The 20,759-nt window shown below is 35.8% G+C and overlaps 1 protein-coding gene across 1 annotated transcript; it reads right to left on the bottom strand.

The window, feature by feature from the left end:
* Positions 1-5,014: 5,014 nt before the first annotated feature.
* LOC140152074 (epithelial sodium channel subunit beta-like) lies at positions 5,015-16,214 on the bottom strand. The gene is made up of 11 exons (XM_072174372.1): positions 15,741-16,214; positions 15,299-15,486; positions 14,177-14,286; positions 13,631-13,794; positions 12,982-13,095; positions 11,441-11,570; positions 10,950-11,031; positions 9,991-10,048; positions 7,118-7,200; positions 6,676-6,751; positions 5,015-5,569 (listed from the first exon to the last, which is right to left on the bottom strand). Exons 1-11 carry the CDS (start codon positions 16,212-16,214, stop codon positions 5,306-5,308), a joined length of 1,743 nt encoding a protein of 580 aa, XP_072030473.1. The 3' UTR covers positions 5,015-5,305.
* Positions 16,215-20,759: the final 4,545 nt, after the last annotated feature.

The raw sequence follows: 20,759 nt of genomic DNA, 5'->3' as shown, positions 1-20,759 counted from the left end.
AAGATCTCCTCTAGACCCATTTCATATCGAAACCGTATCTATTCATTTTATTAGATCCATCAGAGAAGGTCTCCTCTAGACCCATTTCATATCGAAACCGTGTCTATTCATTTCATTAGATCCATCAGAGAAGATCTCCTCTAGACCCATTTCATATCGAAACCGTATCTATTCATTTTATTAGATCCATCAGAGAAGATCTCCTCTAGACCCATTTCATATCGAAACCGTGTCTATTCATTTTATTAGATCCATCAGAGAAGATCTCCTCTAGACCCATTTCATATCGAAACCGTGTCTATTAATTTTATTAGATCCATCAGAGAAGATCTCCTCTAGACCCATTTCATATCGAAACCGTATCTATTCATTTTATTAGATCCATCGGAGAAGATCTACTCTGGATCCATTTCATATCGAAACCGTGTCTATTCATTTTATTAGATCCATCAGTGAAGATCTCCTCTAGACCCATTTCATATCGAAACCGTATCTATTCATTTTATTAGATCCATCAGTGAAGATCTCCTCTAGACCCATTTCATATCGAAACCGTGTCTATTCATTTTATTAGATCCATCAGAGAAGATCTCCTCTAGACCCATTTCATATCGAAACCGTATCTATTCATTTTATTAGATCCAACAGAGAAGATCTCCTCTAGACCCATTTCATATCGAAACCGTGTCTATTCATTTTATTAGATCCATCAAAGAAGATCTCCTCTAGACCCATTTCATATCGAAACCGTATCTATTCATTTTATTAGATCCATCAGTGAAGATCTCCTCTAGACCCATTTCATATCGAAACCGTGTCTATTCATTTTATTAGATCCATCAGAGAAGATCTCCTCTAGACCCATTTCATATCGAAACCGTATCTATTCATTTTATTAGATCCATCAGAGAAGATCTCCTCTAGACCCATTTCATATCGAAACCGTATCTATTCATTTTATTAGATCCATCAGAGAAGATCTCCTCTAGACCCATTTCATATCGAAACCGTGTCTATTCATTTTATTAGATCCATCAGAGAAGATCTCCTCTAGACCCATTTCATATCGAAACCGTATCTATTCATTTTATTAGATCCAACAGAGAAGATCTCCTCTAGACCCATTTCATATCGAAACCGTGTCTATTCATTTTATTAGATCCATCAGTGAAGATCTCCTCTAGACCCATTTCATATCGAAACCGTATCTATTCATTTTATTAGATCCATCAGTGAAGATCTCCTCTAGACCCATTTCATATCGAAACCGTGTCTATTCATTTCATTAGATCCATCAGAGAAGATCTCCTCTAGACCCATTTCATATCGAAACCGTATCTATTCATTTTATTAGATCCAACAGAGAAGATCTCCTCTAGACCCATTTCATATCGAAACCGTGTCTATTCATTTTATTAGATCCACCAAAGAAGATCTCCTCTAGACCCATTTCATATCGAAACCGTATCTATTCATTTTATTAGATCCATCAGAGAAGATCTCCTCTAGACCCATTTCATATCGAAACCGTATCTATTCATTTTATTAGATCCATCAGAGAAGATCTCCTCTAGACCCATTTCATATCGAAACCGTATCTATTCAATTTTTATTAGATCCATCAGTGAAGATCTCCTCTAGACCCATTTCATATCGACACCGTGTCTATTCATTTTATTAGATCCATCAGAGAAGATCTCCTCTAGACCCATTTCATATCGAAACCGTGTCTATTCATTTTATTAGATCCATCAGAGAAGATCTCCTCTAGACCCATTTCATATCGAAACCGTATCTATTCATTTTATTAGATCCATCGGAGAAGATCTACTCTGGATCCATTTCATATCGAAACCGTGTCTATTCATTTTATTAGATCCATCAGTGAAGATCTCCTCTAGACCCATTTCATATCGAAACCGTATCTATTCATTTTATTAGATCCATCAGTGAAGATCTCCTCTAGACCCATTTCATATCGAAACCGTGTCTATTCATTTTATTAGATCCATCAGAGAAGATCTCCTCTAGACCCATTTCATATCGAAACCGTATCTATTCATTTTATTAGATCCAACAGAGAAGATCTCCTCTAGACCCATTTCATATCGAAACCGTGTCTATTCATTTTATTAGATCCACCAAAGAAGATCTCCTCTAGACCCATTTCATATCGAAACCGTATCTATTCATTTTATTAGATCCATCAGAGAAGATCTCCTCTAGACCCATTTCATATCGAAACCGTATCTATTCATTTTATTAGATCCATCAGAGAAGATCTCCTCTAGACCCATTTCATATCGAAACCGTATCTGTTCATTTTATTAGATCCATCGGAGAAGATCTCCTCTAGACCCATTTCATATCGAAACCGTGTCTATTCATTTTATTAGATCCATCAGAGAAGATCTCCTCTAGACCCATTTCATATCGAAACCGTATCTATTCATTTTATTAGATCCATCAGTGAAGATCTCCTCTAGACCCATTTCATATCGACACCGTGTCTATTCATTTTTTTAGATCCATCAGTGAAGATCTCCTCTAGACCCATTTCATATCGAAACCGTATCTATTCAATTTTTATTAGATCCACCAGTGAAGATCTCCTCTAGACCCATTTCATATCGACACCGTATCTATTCAATTTTTATTAGATCCATCAGTGAAGATCTCCTCTAGACCCATTTCATATCGAAACCGTGTCTATTCATTTTATTAGATCCATCAGTGAAGATCTCCTCTAGACCCATTTCATGTCGAAACCGTATCTATTCATTTTATTAGATCCATCAGTGAAGATCTCCTCTAGACCCATTTCATATCGACACCGTGTCTATTCATTTTATTAGATCCATCAGAGAAGATCTCCTCTAGACCCATTTCATATCGACACCGTGTCTATTCATTTTATTAGATCCATCAGTGAAGATCTACTCTGGATCCATTTCATATCGAAACCGAATCTATTCATTTTATTAGATCCATCAGAGAAGATCTCCTCTAGACCCATTTCATATCGACACCGTATCTATTCAATTTTTTATTAGATCCATCAGTGAAGATCTCCTCTAGACCCATTTCATATCGAAACCGTGTCTATTCATTTTATTAGATCCATCAGTGAAGATCTCCTCTAGACCCATTTCATGTCGAAACCGTATCTATTCATTTTATTAGATCCATCAGTGAAGATCTCCTCTAGACCCATTTCATATCGACACCGTGTCTATTCATTTTATTAGATCCATCAGAGAAGATCTCCTCTAGACCCATTTCATATCGACACCGTGTCTATTCATTTTATTAGATCCATCAGTGAAGATCTCCTCTAGACCCATTTCATGTCGAAACCGTATCTATTCATTTTATTAGATCCATCAGAGAAGATCTCCTCTAGACCCATTTCATATCGACACCGTGTCTATTCATTTTATTAGATCCATCAGAGAAGATCTCCTCTAGACCCATTTCATATCGACACCGTGTCTATTCATTTTATTAGATCCATCAGAGAAGATCTCCTCTAGACCCATTTCATATCGAAACCGTGTCTATTCATTTTATTAGATCCATCAGTGAAGATCTACTCTGGATTTATTTCATATCGAAACCGAATCTATTCATTTTATTAGATCCATCAGTGAAGATCTCCTCTAGACCCATTTCATATCGACACCGTGTCTATTCATTTTATTAGATCCATCAGTGAAGATCTCCTCTAGACCCATTTCATGTCGAAACCGTATCTATTCATTTTATTAGATCCATCAGTGAAGATCTCCTCTAGACCCATTTCATATCGACACCGTGTCTATTCATTTTATTAGATCCATCAGAGAAGATCTCCTCTAGACCCATTTCATATCGACACCGTGTCTATTCATTTTATTAGATCCATCAGTGAAGATCTCCTCTAGACCCATTTCATATCGAAACCGAATCTATTCATTTTATTAGATCCATCAGTGAAGATCTCCTCTAGACCCATTTCATATCGAAACCGAATCTATTCATTTTATTAGATCCATCAGTGAAGATCTCCTCTAGACCCATTTCATGTCGAAACCGTATCTATTCATTTTATTAGATCCATCAGAGAAGATCTCCTCTAGACCCATTTCATATCGACACCGTGTCTATTCATTTTATTAGATCCATCAGAGAAGATCTCCTCTAGACCCATTTCATATCGACACCGTGTCTATTCATTTTATTAGATCCATCAGAGAAGATCTCCTCTAGACCCATTTCATATCGACACCGTGTCTATTCATTTTATTAGATCCATCAGAGAAGATCTCCTCTAGACCCATTTCATATCGACACCGTGTCTATTCATTTTATTAGATCCATCAGTGAAGATCTCCTCTAGACCCATTTCATATCGAAACCGAATCTATTCATTTTATTAGATCCATCAGTGAAGATCTACTCTGGATCCATTTCATATCGAAACCGTATCTATATATTCATTTTGTAGATCCATCAGAGAAGATCTTCACTAGAACCATTCAACCTCGCCCGACATCAGGCATTGTCAAATCATATGTTTATTTAGCATAAAATTATACTAATAATATCAATTACATTAATTTTGAACAACATTATACTAAAAATAATCTGCATGCTACTTAAAGATTTCGAGACTCTGTTTTTATTAAACGCGAATAATAGGCATAGGCTTAATTCATAAATAACTGACATTTTCACAGCTAAAAAATGAGCACATTATATTCATTATACATCCGTTGGCCAAATGGGTTCCACATGACACCTTCAAAGTTATAATTGGATATCTGCGTTTGTGTTCAATCATTAAATGAATTAGAACCAATATCACCCAGACGCTTCTGTTACTTTTTAATTTCTCATTTTTAAATTTATTTGTCAAGTTTTTATTCCTAATAATACTGTCATCAACGTAATACTTGAATTTAGACATGTAAAGAAATCATGCAGCCAGGGCCGGATGTACCATTGGGCCAGATGGGATCGGGCCCAGGGCCCCAAAAATTGCCTTGTGCATTTTCCTTTTTAGCCCGAAAAAACACCATGTTTTGGAGCTTTTTGGGCCAGAATTGCAACGTTTCCTGCGCTTCACGCGCACTGGCCCGTTATATAACAAAATTCACCTCTATTTATATTGAATTCTAATTAAAATCTTAAGTCAGATTTAGGTAACCATACAAATTTAGGAGAGCATGTATAGAGCATGTATAATCTGGTGAAGATAGCCACGGACGCAGATGCATGCATGCATCTGTAATTTTATTTACAACACGTAAATGAACATGTTTTATCAGTAAAACTGGGAAGTTTCATACGTCGGCGGTGGAGATCTGTTAATATTATAGGCCGGGCTGGTCGGCGGCACCTTTTCTGCATCCCTACTCAAAACATGGGTGGGTGTTGATTTGACACGATTTTTTCCGCAATGGAACACCTTGCGGAATACGAAAGCTAAAATAACGCATACAGATTCAGCCATCTCACACAGTGTTAGAATGGATACTCCAATCCATAAACCAAGTTGACCACCAATGTCACTCAGAAGATCTATTACCTACAAGAAGAAAGAACAGGATATAAATCAGTATCTTCGCAACTCATTGTGCTTAAGTATTTTGGCTCTTAAAATGTGAAAGTAAAGAAAAATCTTTTAAATGTGTGTCTTCGCAAATCATTTTGTTAAAGTATTTTAGCTCCCGCAATGCGAAAGTAGAAATTTAGCTTTATTCGTAAATGTATAGGTCTATAATGTGAAAAATAAACCACACTTTTACAGGTAGCCATTTGTACCCTGAGGTCTGAGGGCCCTTGCCAAGTTTACGGGTCCAAAATAGCAGAAATTCACACATAATAAACATATCAGTAGGCCCTCTGGTATACCTGGTGTGGCCCTCACCGCCTTCTTCATGTTGTTTGGAACAGGGATATGCACTGGTTGGAAAAAACAGGTGGGTCAGACAGAGGCATCCGATGCATTATTCCAATCAATCAACTGATCAAGATGGAATATATACATAAATATTCAGTTGTTTTTCATCAGGCAATTTCAATGAAGTTCTCATCCAAAAGTGTAAGCGTTTTATAAAAGCCTTGGTAAAAGATTGCTGTAACAGGACATGTAGCGAGAGTCCAGCCAGAAAGCCGCGCCAGCCTCACTCAGGCCCCGACTCGGGCACCAATAAAGCGATCCGGGAAAGCGATAAGAAGTGATACGTTTGGCGCTTTGGTGTAATATTAAAACAGAACACCAGTTTATTTCCATGATGTATAGGGCATTTGACCCCGGGGGAATTGACATGTAAATGTGGTATCGGTATGTGAGGTGGTCAAGGGTCCCTTTTTCAGGCCCTCCAGCAGATCCGAAGATCTGCAGTTAGTCATGTTAGTCATCACGCTCCAGTTCATTAGCTCCAATTCAGTAACTCCCAAAATTATAGCTCTTTGGGCAAAATTTGGAAACAATGAATTTTCAATATCTCTATAACCTCTAATTAAACCAAATGTCAATGCATTAGACCCAAAAACATGTCGAAATTGGAGTAAGAAGCCCCCCCACTGTTGCCTGGAAATCGGTTCTTAATGACCAAAGTTGGACGCTCCGCGCCACACATACTCCTACCAGGCTCCTAACAAAATGAAAGCTGAGTGAGTGTGTCTTACCCCATATGATGGCTTCTGCTCGATAAATTCATAGTTGAATTCTTGGTAGTATACCAGTATTCTGGCGGCATTGTCCCTACAAAATATCAAACAAATTTGGATTTTGTTATGAATGTTCGAAAACATAATATATTTATAAACATGATTTATTTAAATAAACATAATTTTTCACCAGGTTCGCCGTCGCAAATAATAATTCTGCCACTGTTTTTTCCATGTTATGATTTATTTATTTATTCATTTTATTCACATATTAATTCAATTACCCATTCACTCGTTCGTTCATTCATTCATTCATTCATTCATTTATTCATTTATTCATTTATTCATTTATTCATTTATTCATTCAACAATACATTTATTCATTCATTCATTCATTCATTCATTCATTCAACAATTTATTCAACAATTCATTCATTCATTCATTCATTCATATTCATACTTGATCCATGTATTTGGAGAGGCTCCTCTCATTTGTCTTCTTGTTTCTTGATTCATATTCAACATTCTTTCCTTTAAGGTACTCTGAAAGAAGGATGACAATAATCAAACCCGCATTTATATAATAATAGTTGATGAGAATTCAGAATAGCAGTATATGGTATATAAGTATATACTGGCATATTGTGCTACATAATTATTATCGGATATACAGGGTGTCCCAGAATGATTTATACCGAGAAAGATGGATTTTTTTAGGTATGAACCGCATTTCTATTGGTCATATTGTTTTGTATTTTTAGTTCTACATATATTTAGCTTTCTCAGATTTTTTAGATTTTAAAAATTGGTCGTTTCTAGTAGAAGTTGGAGAGGATTGGGTAAAAATGGTGAATTCCAAGTTTGGACAAAGCAACCTATTTTGAAAATCTGTAAAATTACTAACCGTTCAGCACAAAGTAATGTTATGCAGTATATTGCTGTGCCCTGTTCTTACTTCCACTAAATAGTCGATATATCTATCGTTTATTTATGATGTTAGGAAGCAATCATTGTATGGATTTGCTACGCTTGAGTGACCTTAATCTATTCTTTCTTTGGCGGCAGTTTTGAAGAAAATTATTGAGGTGTGAGTTTCATCATTTGAAATGCCGGCAGAGATAGATTTTTCATAAAAGTATAGAGAAGGTTCGTCCTTGGTGTCACAGCATGCATTTATGTCCACAGTGTATGGGCAATCCACAGCTACGTAACGAAGAAGATTAAAATTTACTGCGGAGGATCCTTGAGGAAGTTATATCCTCTGTAGTAATGACATTTTTGGGTAAAAAGTGTGGTAAAAATCACATAAAAAGTACGTTTTCAACCTAAATATCTGATGTCATATTGAAATGTTTCACTTAATCCCATATCAAGAATTATTTAGCATTGTAAGCTCTACATCTGTGCCAAATTTGGTGTATTTCCTATCAAATAATGTAGGATTTCTCCAATATATTGCACAATGCGGCTAGAGCATGGTGATAAAGGATCCATGTGTTATGATGCCTTTGCACTGTAAATTACACACATGCAGTTTTCGTCCATTTTCAGTAATAGCAATGTCACGCCAAAACGAATCAAGCTATTTCCATGAAAGTCACAGAATAAGTAGGAGACATGTGTGGCATTGTATTGCACTTATTAAAATTAGATACACTGTTGACTATATATTTTTGATATTTTGTTCAAACAGGGTATAAATCATTCTGGGACACCCTGTATATCACTGCGGGTAGTTTGATGCTCTTTGAAATCTGATTTAGTCTTACTTCAGATGAGTCTGTCGCAGGTGGCATACTTTCATATCACCGTATAATTACACCCCGAATTTTAGGCTTAGATATCATGCGCTAAAATTGAGGAGGGGAGCTTTGTTTGTATGAAACATAAACGATGCATGATGATGGAAATGATTTGATTATGAATTAGTTTATTGTCCTCGGTAAGCACAACCCATAACTCTTACCTAGGCTCCCTATCCCCCACCTATAGATATAACCTTCTCTTCCCTAATAACCCAAGTCTTCTCCCCTGTGTATGCGATATGGATATGACACTTGAGTAGGCTTCAAGTGTCAATTCTTTTATAATATGGGTTGAATTTCGATGGTCTATATTTTGTTAACAGAGAAATAAGCCATGGCTAATTTTGAAATCGAACCGACGCTTACATATGTAGATTGAATTTTTCGACTTATCTGCTCGTGAATATTGCACTGCGAAATTTAAACATTTCTTTTGTGTACTTAGATCAGGTAACTTCAAACCAAGTGATTATCCTCTTCACACAATTATATAACAAACTTAAATGAACACCGAATCTTCTTGCTGTAAATTTTAAGTTTCTAACTAAGGGTAGAAACAAAGATATCGATACTCATGTCAGTCAAGAGCTTAGGCAGGATAATAGGATACCACGTGACCAAAACCAAAACTAAAACTCAATATTTGAAATGTGGCACTATCTTTTATGAAATATACATTGATATTACAAGCGAAGCCCAACCAAGCTCAACCACCTTTAACATTTTCATATTTATAGAGTCGCTTGTAACGCGGTGGCTGTAACTAGCAAGCTGTAAATGAACGACTGATAAAAAAAGACTACAAGATGTAACCTAACATTAACATACTTGACTTCTTTAATTTGTTTCGTGATATCGTACAAAATATAGCAGCGTAGTGGGACAGAGGCATGCGCCGTTATCACCAACATTTGGTATTTTACACTATTTTGAGCTATTTTGGCCCATGATCGGGTTTAAATTATTTAGGTGGGAAACGGGGTCCTTTTCTTTTCCTTTGCCTTCTGAATTATTTCTCTTTCAACTTTTGTCGAGGGGGCTGTATATGGCTTCAAGCTACTTATAACATTGACTTGATCATATAGTTCAGTATGTTAACGTTTTGAGTACAACCTTGCAGATCTAACATAAATCTTGCAGATCAAGCTGTAAATGAACGACTGATAAAAAAAGACTACAAGATGTAACCTAACATTAAAATACTTGACTTCTTTAATTTGTTTCGTGATATCGTACAAAATATAGTAGCGTAGTGGGACAGAGGCATGCGCCGTTATCACCAACATTTGGTATTTTACACTATTTTGAGCTATTTTGGCCCATGATCGGGTTTAAATTATTTAGGTGGGAAACGGGGTCCTTTTCTTTTCCTTTGCCTTCTGAATTATTTTCTCTTTCATTTTTTGTCGAGGGGGCACTATATGGCTTCAAGCTACTTATAACATTGACTTGATCATATAGTTCAGTATGTTAACGTTTTGAGTACAACCTTGCAGATCTAACATAAATCATTTTCAGCTTTACTTACTGCATACTTCGTTGCTGGCCATACACTTTGACTCATTGCTGGTACGTAGCTTCGTTCGCTGAAAAAAAAAAGTTATATTTAAATCAAAAGTTTATCTTTCATATTAGACCTACTGCTTTACATATTAACATATTATTGAGATTGTTTACAAGATAAAACGATAGATAGGCCTAAATGGTGTCTTCTAAACTTCAAAGTGAGGCTGTCACGGATATCTTGGTTGAACAAAACCAATGCTACAACTTTGTGGGCTGTCATTAGTTAACAGCAGATACGAAAATGCCCTCCCAGATATAGTATGTTATTTTGCTTACAGATCGATAGTCCGAAGGGCCATTAGGGCATATTTTGTCCGAAATCCCAATAAGATCAAACCCGGATTATAATCATAATCCTTACCCTGCCCTCAAACCATAACCTATAACATAAGCCCTAATCCAAACTCTAACCCTACTTCTAAACATAACCCTGACTCTAATTCTATTTCTGACCCTAGCCCTAGCTTAATAACCCTATCCTAACACTACTCCTAATGTGCTAACCCTAACCCTATCTTAACCTTAACCCTAATTCTAAGCCTAACCTAAAATAATATGTACAAAGTGCCTGAAAGCCTACTGAACTTTAACCCTTTTCAGACTAACGACCCTTCGGACAAACGGGCTGTTGTTATTGTTTTGTTCACTCTAATAGATAATGCATTTCACAAAAACAAACACATAATGCTGTGTCTCAACTTATGCAATTCAGTGGTATTTTACCTGATTACAGAGGACACTAGGGCCGTTGCCAGACATTCGTTTTTGGGAAAAGTGGGCCTTTTTGGGCGGATATTTGATTAGATCACGGCAAAAAATGTGTTGAATCTGGGAGAGTTTTGGTGGATTTTGGGGCATTTTTGGTGACTCCAGACCAATTTTGGTTACTCGAGAAGGCGGAATAAGAGAATCATGACTTACTTGCATCTGTGAGGACAATACTTTTCGCATCCCAATTCACCTGCAATGTATATTCGGTCAACTGCTTGCACACACACAATGGCTGCATGGATATGAAAAACAAAATTGTTTATTTGGGGGCTTCTTTTTTACAAATCATTAGGTCTATATCATCTATCATATGGCTTATCCCACTGCATGTGAAAGAATTCTCGTGAATTTTACGGTTAGATATCTGGCAATTACTCTGCCAACTCAAGTTTTACAAGGAAAATGACGGGGATTTCCCGAAAGAAACCGGACGTACCAATACGCACTTTAACCTACGACTACTTTGAAAATAATAATAATAACAATAAAAAAAGACACAAAAAAGTTTTTGTTTTTTTTCTGTATTCCTTACTGTTATTTTGTATTGAACGTACGAGGAAATGCCAGAGAAAAAAGATTATATTATTTGTAGTTTTGTATGAATTTCCCCGCCAAGTAGCCTAAATGAAAAGAAGTCTTACTTTCTAGGTCTGCAATATCTCCTGATAGAGAGCATATTTTCTCCGATGAGTTGCTCGAAAACGGATACTTAGGATTTGCGCATCCGCAGTTTTTTAATACTTCCCATTGGTAACAACTACGTTCGCATGTCTGAAACAGATGACGAATTCCATTTTATTATGAAATGTAAAGCATACAATAAACACCGTCAACAACAAATCAAAAATATTTTCAATTCAGATAGTTTTACTGATAAAGACTATATTTTAAAAATAATGAGTGCTTCCAGCAAACACAAAAACGTTTTAAAAAACGTTTTAATTAAGTTATATTTTGGCTTTTGGTTTAGGTAAAAACGTTTTAATAACATTAAAATGTCGGGTTATATAAAGGTCATGATAACGTTTTAAAACGTTTTGTATGAAAACACACCACAACAATATTTTTAAATGTTTTCAAAAAACATTTTTGCCAAATATTGTATCAATACTTGAAATATTTGAACCCAGCAAACACAGAAATGTTCTTAAAATGTTTTTATTTTTCAAAACCTTTTAATAACATTTAAATGTCGGGTTATATAAAGGTCATGAAAACGTTTTTAAAACGTTATTGAAAATATTTTGGGCAAACATTTTTCGCAAAATATTTTTTCAACTCCCCAAAATAACATTCTGTTTAGAATGTTTTGTATCAAGTTTTCAAGAATGTTTTTGGAATGTTATTTTAAAAACGTTTTTATACCCTTTATATATCCCGACATTTAAACGTTTTCTGTAAAACATTTTTGTTTGCTGAGCAGTAGATTATCAGAAAATGTTTTTAAGGTTATGAAAACGTTTTATACTCTTAATATACCCTTTATATAACCCGACATTTAAACGTTTTCTGACAACCTTTTATAACCTTTTGCGAATGATGTCGAAAACGTTTTGTGTTTGCTGGGTTGTGATTATGATATTCTTAAAATTGTATCAAACTTTGTTATTTCTGCTTTTAATATTCGTTCAACTGCTATATAATTGTTATTTTATGATATTGTGTGCTTTTGTAGTCCTGTAACCTTGTTGTATTGATTATACTCTTATGTTGAGTGAATATCAATACATTTTGGTCATACTAAACTGTAAACTGTCTGAAGAATATAAGTATTTACATAATAATGATATGTAAATACTAATATTAATAATGACCTGTAGTGTAGTAAACTGAGCTAAAAAAGAAACTTGTAATTTTTCACAAGGTCATATTTTAAAATCCTGTCCATCAAAATAGGTTTACTTCAATACTCTACTCGAAGAACATGTCAGTAACCAAGGAGTTATTCAACTGACACAACAGCAAAATGCACTGACATGAAACAGCTTACTGGACCGCATTCACATATTAAAATAATGATTTTTTTTCTTGACATTTCAGTAATAGCGCCAAATCTGTTGTGGTTTCTTTTTCGATGAGAATAGGCTTAGCGAGAAACACTACACATTATGAAAAGGACCCCTTCGTCATGTTCGTGACAAAAAATATATATATACACATAATATATAGGCTAAAAAAGTACCTTCATACTATAATCAACTCCATAGTTGTCTGTATAAAAGTCTTCAAATGGAATGTCCTTCTTGATGGAATAGACGCAATCTGCCCAGGGTTTTTCAAGACGTGCAATATCCACCTGTTAAAAATTAAAAGAATGTTACATTTAAAAAAATCCCTAAATTGCGGAAACAGAAAAAGGGAAAGGTAAGTAAAAGTGCCAGTTTTAAATGATATCTGATTCTTATCGAAGGAGGTATGGGGTGGGATGAGTGAGTTTTGTGTGGGGTGGGTGTGGGTGGGGGTGTGCGTGATACAAAGCTCCTGTGCCACAGTAGTAGTATTATGAGGATACACGGGAATACAAGCCTTTGCATCGCATATCGGGGCCTGAGATTGGAATTCCAGTTTCCTTTCTCACGAAGTAAGGGCTAAGAGTAAAATTGTACAATTGTGTTTGGGAGTGGCCTCTCTTTTCTCTTTTTCCTAGCTATTTTCTTCCATTTCTTGCTTTGTTTATCAAAGCTATCTAGGCCAGCATGCATATATTAGCCTACACTGGCTATCCAGGCTTGTGCATTTGTATGAGCTTGGAACGGTCCATGGTTTTCCATGGATTAGCATGTGTTCCTCACGGACCAACCTGGGTAAACAAACAAACAAACAATACTTGCCACACGAACTCCAATGGACGTTTCAAAACCGGGTGATATAGACAGCCCGTGGTCTTCAGGAAACGGCATCTCGTTTGGACTGTGAATCACCACTTTGAATCCTGCAGTTGCTGTAATCCCTTGCATGTATTCTCCTTGTTGGGCATTCAACTCAAGAGAAAGACCTATGGCAATAGAGATTCGAATAATAGATGTGACCGTCCACGAAACCACGTACACGAGTTTTCGATAACATTAGAAAGAATTATGGTATAATGACAAACAAAGTGAATGTTCATTTTGACGGTTCATTTTAAAAGAAAATCACGAGATATGATTGGAAACCACCAAGGAGAATTAAAGAATAAACGATCCTGTATCGTGTGCTAAAAGATAAGAAGGTTCAATATTTTGAGTAGTGGATCACAACTATAATCAAATAAAAGCAAAAATTCCTATCATTTATTCTCAAATAAAATAAAAATCCCTATCGTTTATTCGCATATTCTTCAACTACGCATAGAGACAAACAAACGAATGAATGAACACAAAATATATTTTTATTACCATAGAGTGGTCCAGGTCTGTTGGTATATAGTTGTGTACTATGGCCGAACATATTCGAGTTGAAAGTGTAGCAATTCCCATATTTGTAGTGGTAGAACTGTGTAAAGTTTCTGATAAAAAAAAAAAATTACCAACACTTATACATGTTGAAGAAGGCAGCCCAAGCCCAATTGGTTTAGTATCCTTCAGGCAAGTCAAAAACACTTTCGAACCAGACCTGACCTTCCGGGGGGGGGGGGAAGATTGAAAAATGTCCCAATTGTTGAGCAAAAGTCACGAGCGGCTTGCCGCGAAGCGTTAAACGGGTGGGTTGCAGGGGCCCACCTTAGGGGCCCTGGTGGGGTCCAGGGGCAAAGCCCCGGCGGGGTCATGGGGCGGAGCCCCCTGAAGCTCCTGGTTTTTGGCATATTAGAAGCTAAAAAATCAGTGTTTCAGAGTACAAATTTCAAATTCCCTCTTTCTTTCCCTTTCTCTTCTCCTTTTTCTTTTCTCCTTCCCCTTTTCCTCTTTTTTTTTTCTTCTTTCCCTTCTCTTCTTCCCTCTTTTTCTCTTCTCCTTCCCTTTTTCTTCCCTCTTTTCTCTCCTTCCCCTTTTCCCTTCCCAATTTTTTTGCTCTTCTTCCCAGTTTTTTTGTGTCCGGGGGGCAGCTTGCCCCCCGGCCACCCCACTGGTTACGCCACTGCCGCTGTCCCTATACTGTATTTTACAACATATTATGCAAATACAAAAAAACACTAAATACAAATGAACCTCAATGCACATTCAGTATCATCACATAACGTAAAACCTCGTCCTCAAGCATATAGATTGCTTTCGATGAAAGCTAATCCAGGCGCACTCCATCGACAAAATGATAACATTACGGAGTTTGAGCAAATAAATTACAGATACAAGCATATACAAATATGCTCTATTGTAAGACCAATCTATTATATTAGCATATTTACGGCTGTTTCATATTAATCAATCTTTTATCAAAAACACTCTATATGCTTGTAGACGAGTTTTTATGGTATCATGAATCTGTCACGGTCAAACCGTGAAGAACTACTCCTTTTTCACCGCAACTATAGATCCTCATGTAACACCGGGCAACCGACCATGTTAAACAGCTAGACTTACCCTGGCGAGCATGGATATCCTTTCCATTCACAAGACAAGAGCATATCATCTAGCTGATGTCCAATTTCTTGTCTTTCTTCCAATGTCTTATTCGCAAGCAGAGTAATCAACATTTGACGAGTCTTGAATTCCTCAGACATAGTCTTAAAAAATCCTTGTGATTCTCGTTCTTCCCAAGAAAGAATTGCCTGAAATAAAATAAACAAAGTTGCCTGAAATCAGAGAAAGCTTTTTTATCGTTTGAATGACCAGTGAAATCAGGAAACGAGTGTCAAAATCAGGGATAAGGGTCAAGCGGACTACGATAAAATTTTCAGTTTGTTCCTTCAATTTGGGTCATGATATTGGGATAACTGGATAAACAAATGTTTGCTATATTACTCTTACATACATACAGAGTCGGTACAAGAACATAAATATATACTATAAAATATTCACTAACCTCGTCGGTCATATTTTCTGCGGGTTGCATGGACGCTGATTCAGTAGTTGATTCAGGAGTATAATTGGAGTCATCGGCAAAATATGTCAAATCTGTTATGTCATCGTCAGCTTCAACATCACCCACATACTCCTTATCAAACAATTCTCGAAATTGATTATCAAGCTCAACAAGTTTGGAGCTTAACGTTGGATTGATGTTGCAGATAGTAACTGCTGGAAATACCACGGTTTTATTGAATCTCACATCTAAACTCACTTGGTAGTTGAAGGCAACGAATGTTTTTACTAATTCCGTAACCTGCCACAGAACCACACCAACAGCAGCCAAAAACAGAATAGCCCAAGTAAGTTTCAGAATTACCGATTTATTCTGGTAGATATTTGGTAACCCATGAGCCGAGGAGTTGCGAAAGGCTGGCCAAAAGATACTACCAATACTTTGCCCGTTGTCTTTCAATTGTGTTTTCGTCATTTTGAATAAGATAATTAGTGTAAATTCGTTACAACAAGATAACTTCAAACTATTAATCGAAGCACTGTCCACTGTCCACCACAAATTGTCGTCTCCTGATTGCCTCTCGTTAGCGCCACTCTCACTTGAATTGTTTCTCTTACAAGATCATTTAGACAATAAGAGCATTTCAAGAAAAGCGCTTTATTTAAACGTTGCTGCTAATTAATTGAAATCGATTGATAGATAAATAAGAAATTAGACAACAAACATGGAAATCCGCCCGTCAACATTCATGGTGATATCTCTGGCTGTCATCTCCATACTTCCACTGCCCTTAGATACTAATGGTAAACGCATCTACATAAATTAGGATTAAAATTTGGAGCATCATTTGATGACGTTGACTGAATTGTCGGTATTATCATTTATTCTGTCATTAAGTTTTCTCTCAACTTCAGAATAGTATTAACAAAAAAAAAGAAGAAAAAAAAGGATTATAGGCGCGGTACCAACATAAGAACACAAACTTTTAATGTGTAATTCAATTTTTCATAATTTTTCTGTCACCCTGGGTAAAAAATAGTCTTTTGTTAACCCATTTTTTTTTTTCACCAACGCCTTCCGTCTACCAACGGCCTTACATGAACCGACGGCCATGACGAGCGGGGGGCACCGGCCCCCCTGGCTCCCCCACTGGCTACGCCACTGTTAACAATTGTAACAAAGGCATAATTGTTAAAATTCAAATTTCTAGATTGCACATGTTGAATAAGTGACAGTCTCTAAGAGTGTTTTAAATGTGTTCAATGAATAACACATCTTTCTAGTATTTGGAAAAAACATGGTAGGGCCGATATCTTTTCTTTTTCAAAATTAAATTGGTATAACTCTTGCTGTGGAACGACGCTTGTAGAAATGTGTTTAAATTAAAAATGGGTGTTTATGGTTCTACCTGTTTCCCTTGATTCAGAAGTTCCCAATACTATCGTAACCAGCATTTTGTTGGGTATTTTCGTCTCATGCTCAAATTTATTATATCTGACTTTCTTCATTTCCTCACGAATGGGTTTCATCAAAAGCATTACATTTACAATAGTTTTTTTTCTTTTATTAGTAAACTTTCTATTTGACCTAATTAAACGACCTAATTATAATTTCATCTCAACATCCGTTTACATTACTATTATTATTGACTGATGATGGTGATGCAACATTGAGACAGTACGAGTTGACACGAACGAGTACTGATGTCACCCGGTGATGTCATTTGTATCTATTCAGAGAAAAATTGGCGTTAAAACAAATTGTCATTATGAGACAGTACGAGTTGACACCAACGAGTGATGATGTCATTGTATTTATTATTTTAACAAAAGTTAACAACGATAGAATCTTCATTACTATTACCACTTCCTTTTTTCACGTGATCAAAAATCGTGATTAATTAGAAAACTCGCTTCACTTTCATCTTACCTACACACTCTGAACGCTGGTCAACCGATTCTTTTGTTATGTATAGTCGCGCTAAAAGTCGATCGATACATGTTGAAATGAGCACAATTCAGAGATACACCTTTTTGCTATGAAATTATTAATTTTCTCGGCCAAATATAAAGCATTTTTTTCTTCAGTAATGTCAGTTAAAAAGTCCTTGGATATACATTGTTTTTAAATCCTGGTGTTGAAATTAGGCATGAAATTGTGTCTTTTAGTGTCAGATTTTTGATTTTTACAGGCCTTAAGGGGTGGGATCTGAACGTTTGGACAGTATTTATTGTGGGACATAAGAGCACATCAGACATATCGAATTGCATTCTGAATACGAAGAATGTCCTTCTGATATCAAATAATTTTGATTTTTTGAAATTCGCAATGTAATACACATTTTATGGGAAATGATTAAAAATTGATATTTTTGATATTTAACAGTACTCGAAGTAATCAAAGTGTATGTAGATGGGATGAAAAGCCGACGATCAATTAGAAATTTTGACGTTTTGTATTGAAGATGTGGATTTTTTTTCCCAAAACACCAATAAAAAAAAATAGGTCTTTTTGGGAAAAAAATCCATATCTTCAATATGAAAGATCAAAATTTTCAATTGATCGTCGGCTTTTCCTCCCAGCTACATACACTTTAAGAATATATCATTTATAAAAATTTACTTTGACAACTGTTATATATCAAAAATGTGAAAAATATATCAAATTTTAATGATTTGTTATAAAATTTGTATTATATCGTGAATATCAAAAATTAAAATTATTTGATATCAGAAAGACATTCTTCGTATTCAGAATGCAATTCGATATGTCTGATGTGCTCTCATGTCCCACAAAAAATACTGTCGAAACGCTCAAAACGCTCATTCCAGATCCCTTAACTTCGCCCGTGAGCTTTTTTCGGAATTCATTGTTTTGCGTTTCAAACTAATATAGTTCGCTACAGAAAGATATTATAGTTTTGTCAGAATATCCGTTTTAATTGATATTCTATTGTGGCTTGCAAAATCATCCATCCATGGATACATTCGCGAGTTCATTTTGACAAAATTGGTAGTCGGAATTGAAAAATGATGCAATCAAAACCGAAATTCTGACAAAACTATGATATATAGCTCACGGTGATGTGCGTTAGAAAGTTGGGAAAAATGCTTCATTGGCGAACTAAAGTCTGCACAAAAAGTAACGCAGCTGTTATAAATACGCCTATAGCTTCAGAAGTAATAATTGTATTGTTTCCACAATATTTCTACATAGAAAGAAGGATGATTTATTTACGCGCATTTTGATACCCCATTTGTCAAATGTCGTTCAATATTAACAACACAGTAGTTCTTTTAAAGAAAAATATCCAAATTTAAAAGTTGCAGTTTACAGCGATCAATGATTATTACGCATTGTGGTACGTAAAACCCTCCATTATCTTATTGACTTCAAATCAATACAAATAGCTGCAACTTTTAAATTCGGGCATTTTTCTTTAAGAACACTGCTGTATTGTTAATATTGAACGAAATTGGGCAAATGGTATCAAAATGCGCGTAAATAAATCATCCTTCTTTCTATGTTAAAATATTGTGAACACAATTATTAGTTCTGACGCTATAGGCGTATTTATAACAGCTGCGTTACTTTTTGTGCAGTCTTTATATTACTTTGAAAAGCTAAAAGGTTGATAAAAAAAAGCTAGCAGGCCAAATTGAAGTCTATCAAAATCGAAAATCTTACACTAATTTGTTTTTTAAAGACTGAATTTCACGCCTAAGTTTAACACTAGGATTTGAAAAAAAATATAGTATCAAGCATTATAGTTTTTCATGGCATTTACTGAAAAAATGAAAATTATATAGCTTTTTATTTGGCCGAAAAATTACTTTGCATTGAAAAGGTGCAACTCAAAATTTTGCTCATTTCAATACCAAATTCGATCTTTTGTGTTGCCTCATTAAATGACTGAGTGAGCCTTGTAAAATGATAGAAATCGGTTGATTAGAGTTCTGCCTGCACAAGCGTTATAGTATTCAGTGATTTGCTCATCCGAATGATCGCAAAAATCATCAAAATTCAGCTTCTGGATAGATAAAATAGTTTAACCTAAATTCAAATAATACTTTTTTTTACCCAAACCAAATTCGATTTCCAATAATTGGTCTTTTAACTAGATAATACATAACATCTTATTTTGCAGTTAATGAGGAATCCAATGTTCTTAAATTGACGTACATGTATTTTCGTTCATATTTTACTATTCACTATAGATTTTCGCGTTCACTTCGACACATTAGAGAATGAATTTGGAGAAAACCTTCTGATAATTACAAACACTCGCTGAGCAGCAAGACCTTCCCTCTAAGCTTTTAATCCGATAAGCTGATTATCTATTTGTTTTCATGAATTGGAAGACATTCTTTGAGCAGTCAAGTTAGCTCAATCGATAAAGCGTTCGACTATGGTGCGAGAGGTTGCGAGTTCGAACCCTGGTGGTGCCTAGAATGCTCTCGTGGAAAAATTGAGTTAGCTTGAAATTCCCTTGGACAAGGAACTCACTGCTAATTTGTCTCGTTGTAACCCGTACGAAACTCGGGGAGCTGATCCTGGTTGCGAGGGTTATTTGTGGAATGTCTAGGGTGTGCGCTCTTGAAGCAGCAAAGTCCCTGAATTGTTGTTTAATGGTTTATGGAATGATGTGGGGCCATAGTGGTCATTTTATGTATTACTGAGCTCAATCATCTGAAATTACTGGACAGCATAGTATTTAATTAACAGGTTTTCTCCAAATTCGTTTCCTAATGAATCCTCTAAATCTTCTCTAGACGTTGAAGTTTCTGCTTCTGAACCGCATTTCGCAAACTCTCTATTACTAACAAACTTTGCGTCAATTCACGGGCGGCGCGTACGCCTCATATAAGGCAGGAGCCATTGGTCTTGTCCCTACAATGTATTCAGATCACACAATCAAGCGATACATTTTGGACTTGACTCTTGCCATGTCAGCCAACATTTCACAGCCCTTAGTAGAAAAAGAGTCACATTCAAAAACATAATTCTGCACTATGATAA

The sequence above is a fragment of the Amphiura filiformis genome, chromosome 5, assembly GCF_039555335.1.
Source record: "Amphiura filiformis chromosome 5, Afil_fr2py, whole genome shotgun sequence".
Classification (NCBI taxonomy): Eukaryota; Metazoa; Echinodermata; class Ophiuroidea; order Amphilepidida; family Amphiuridae; genus Amphiura; species Amphiura filiformis.
This window is presented reverse-complemented; position numbering and strand designations above follow the sequence as displayed.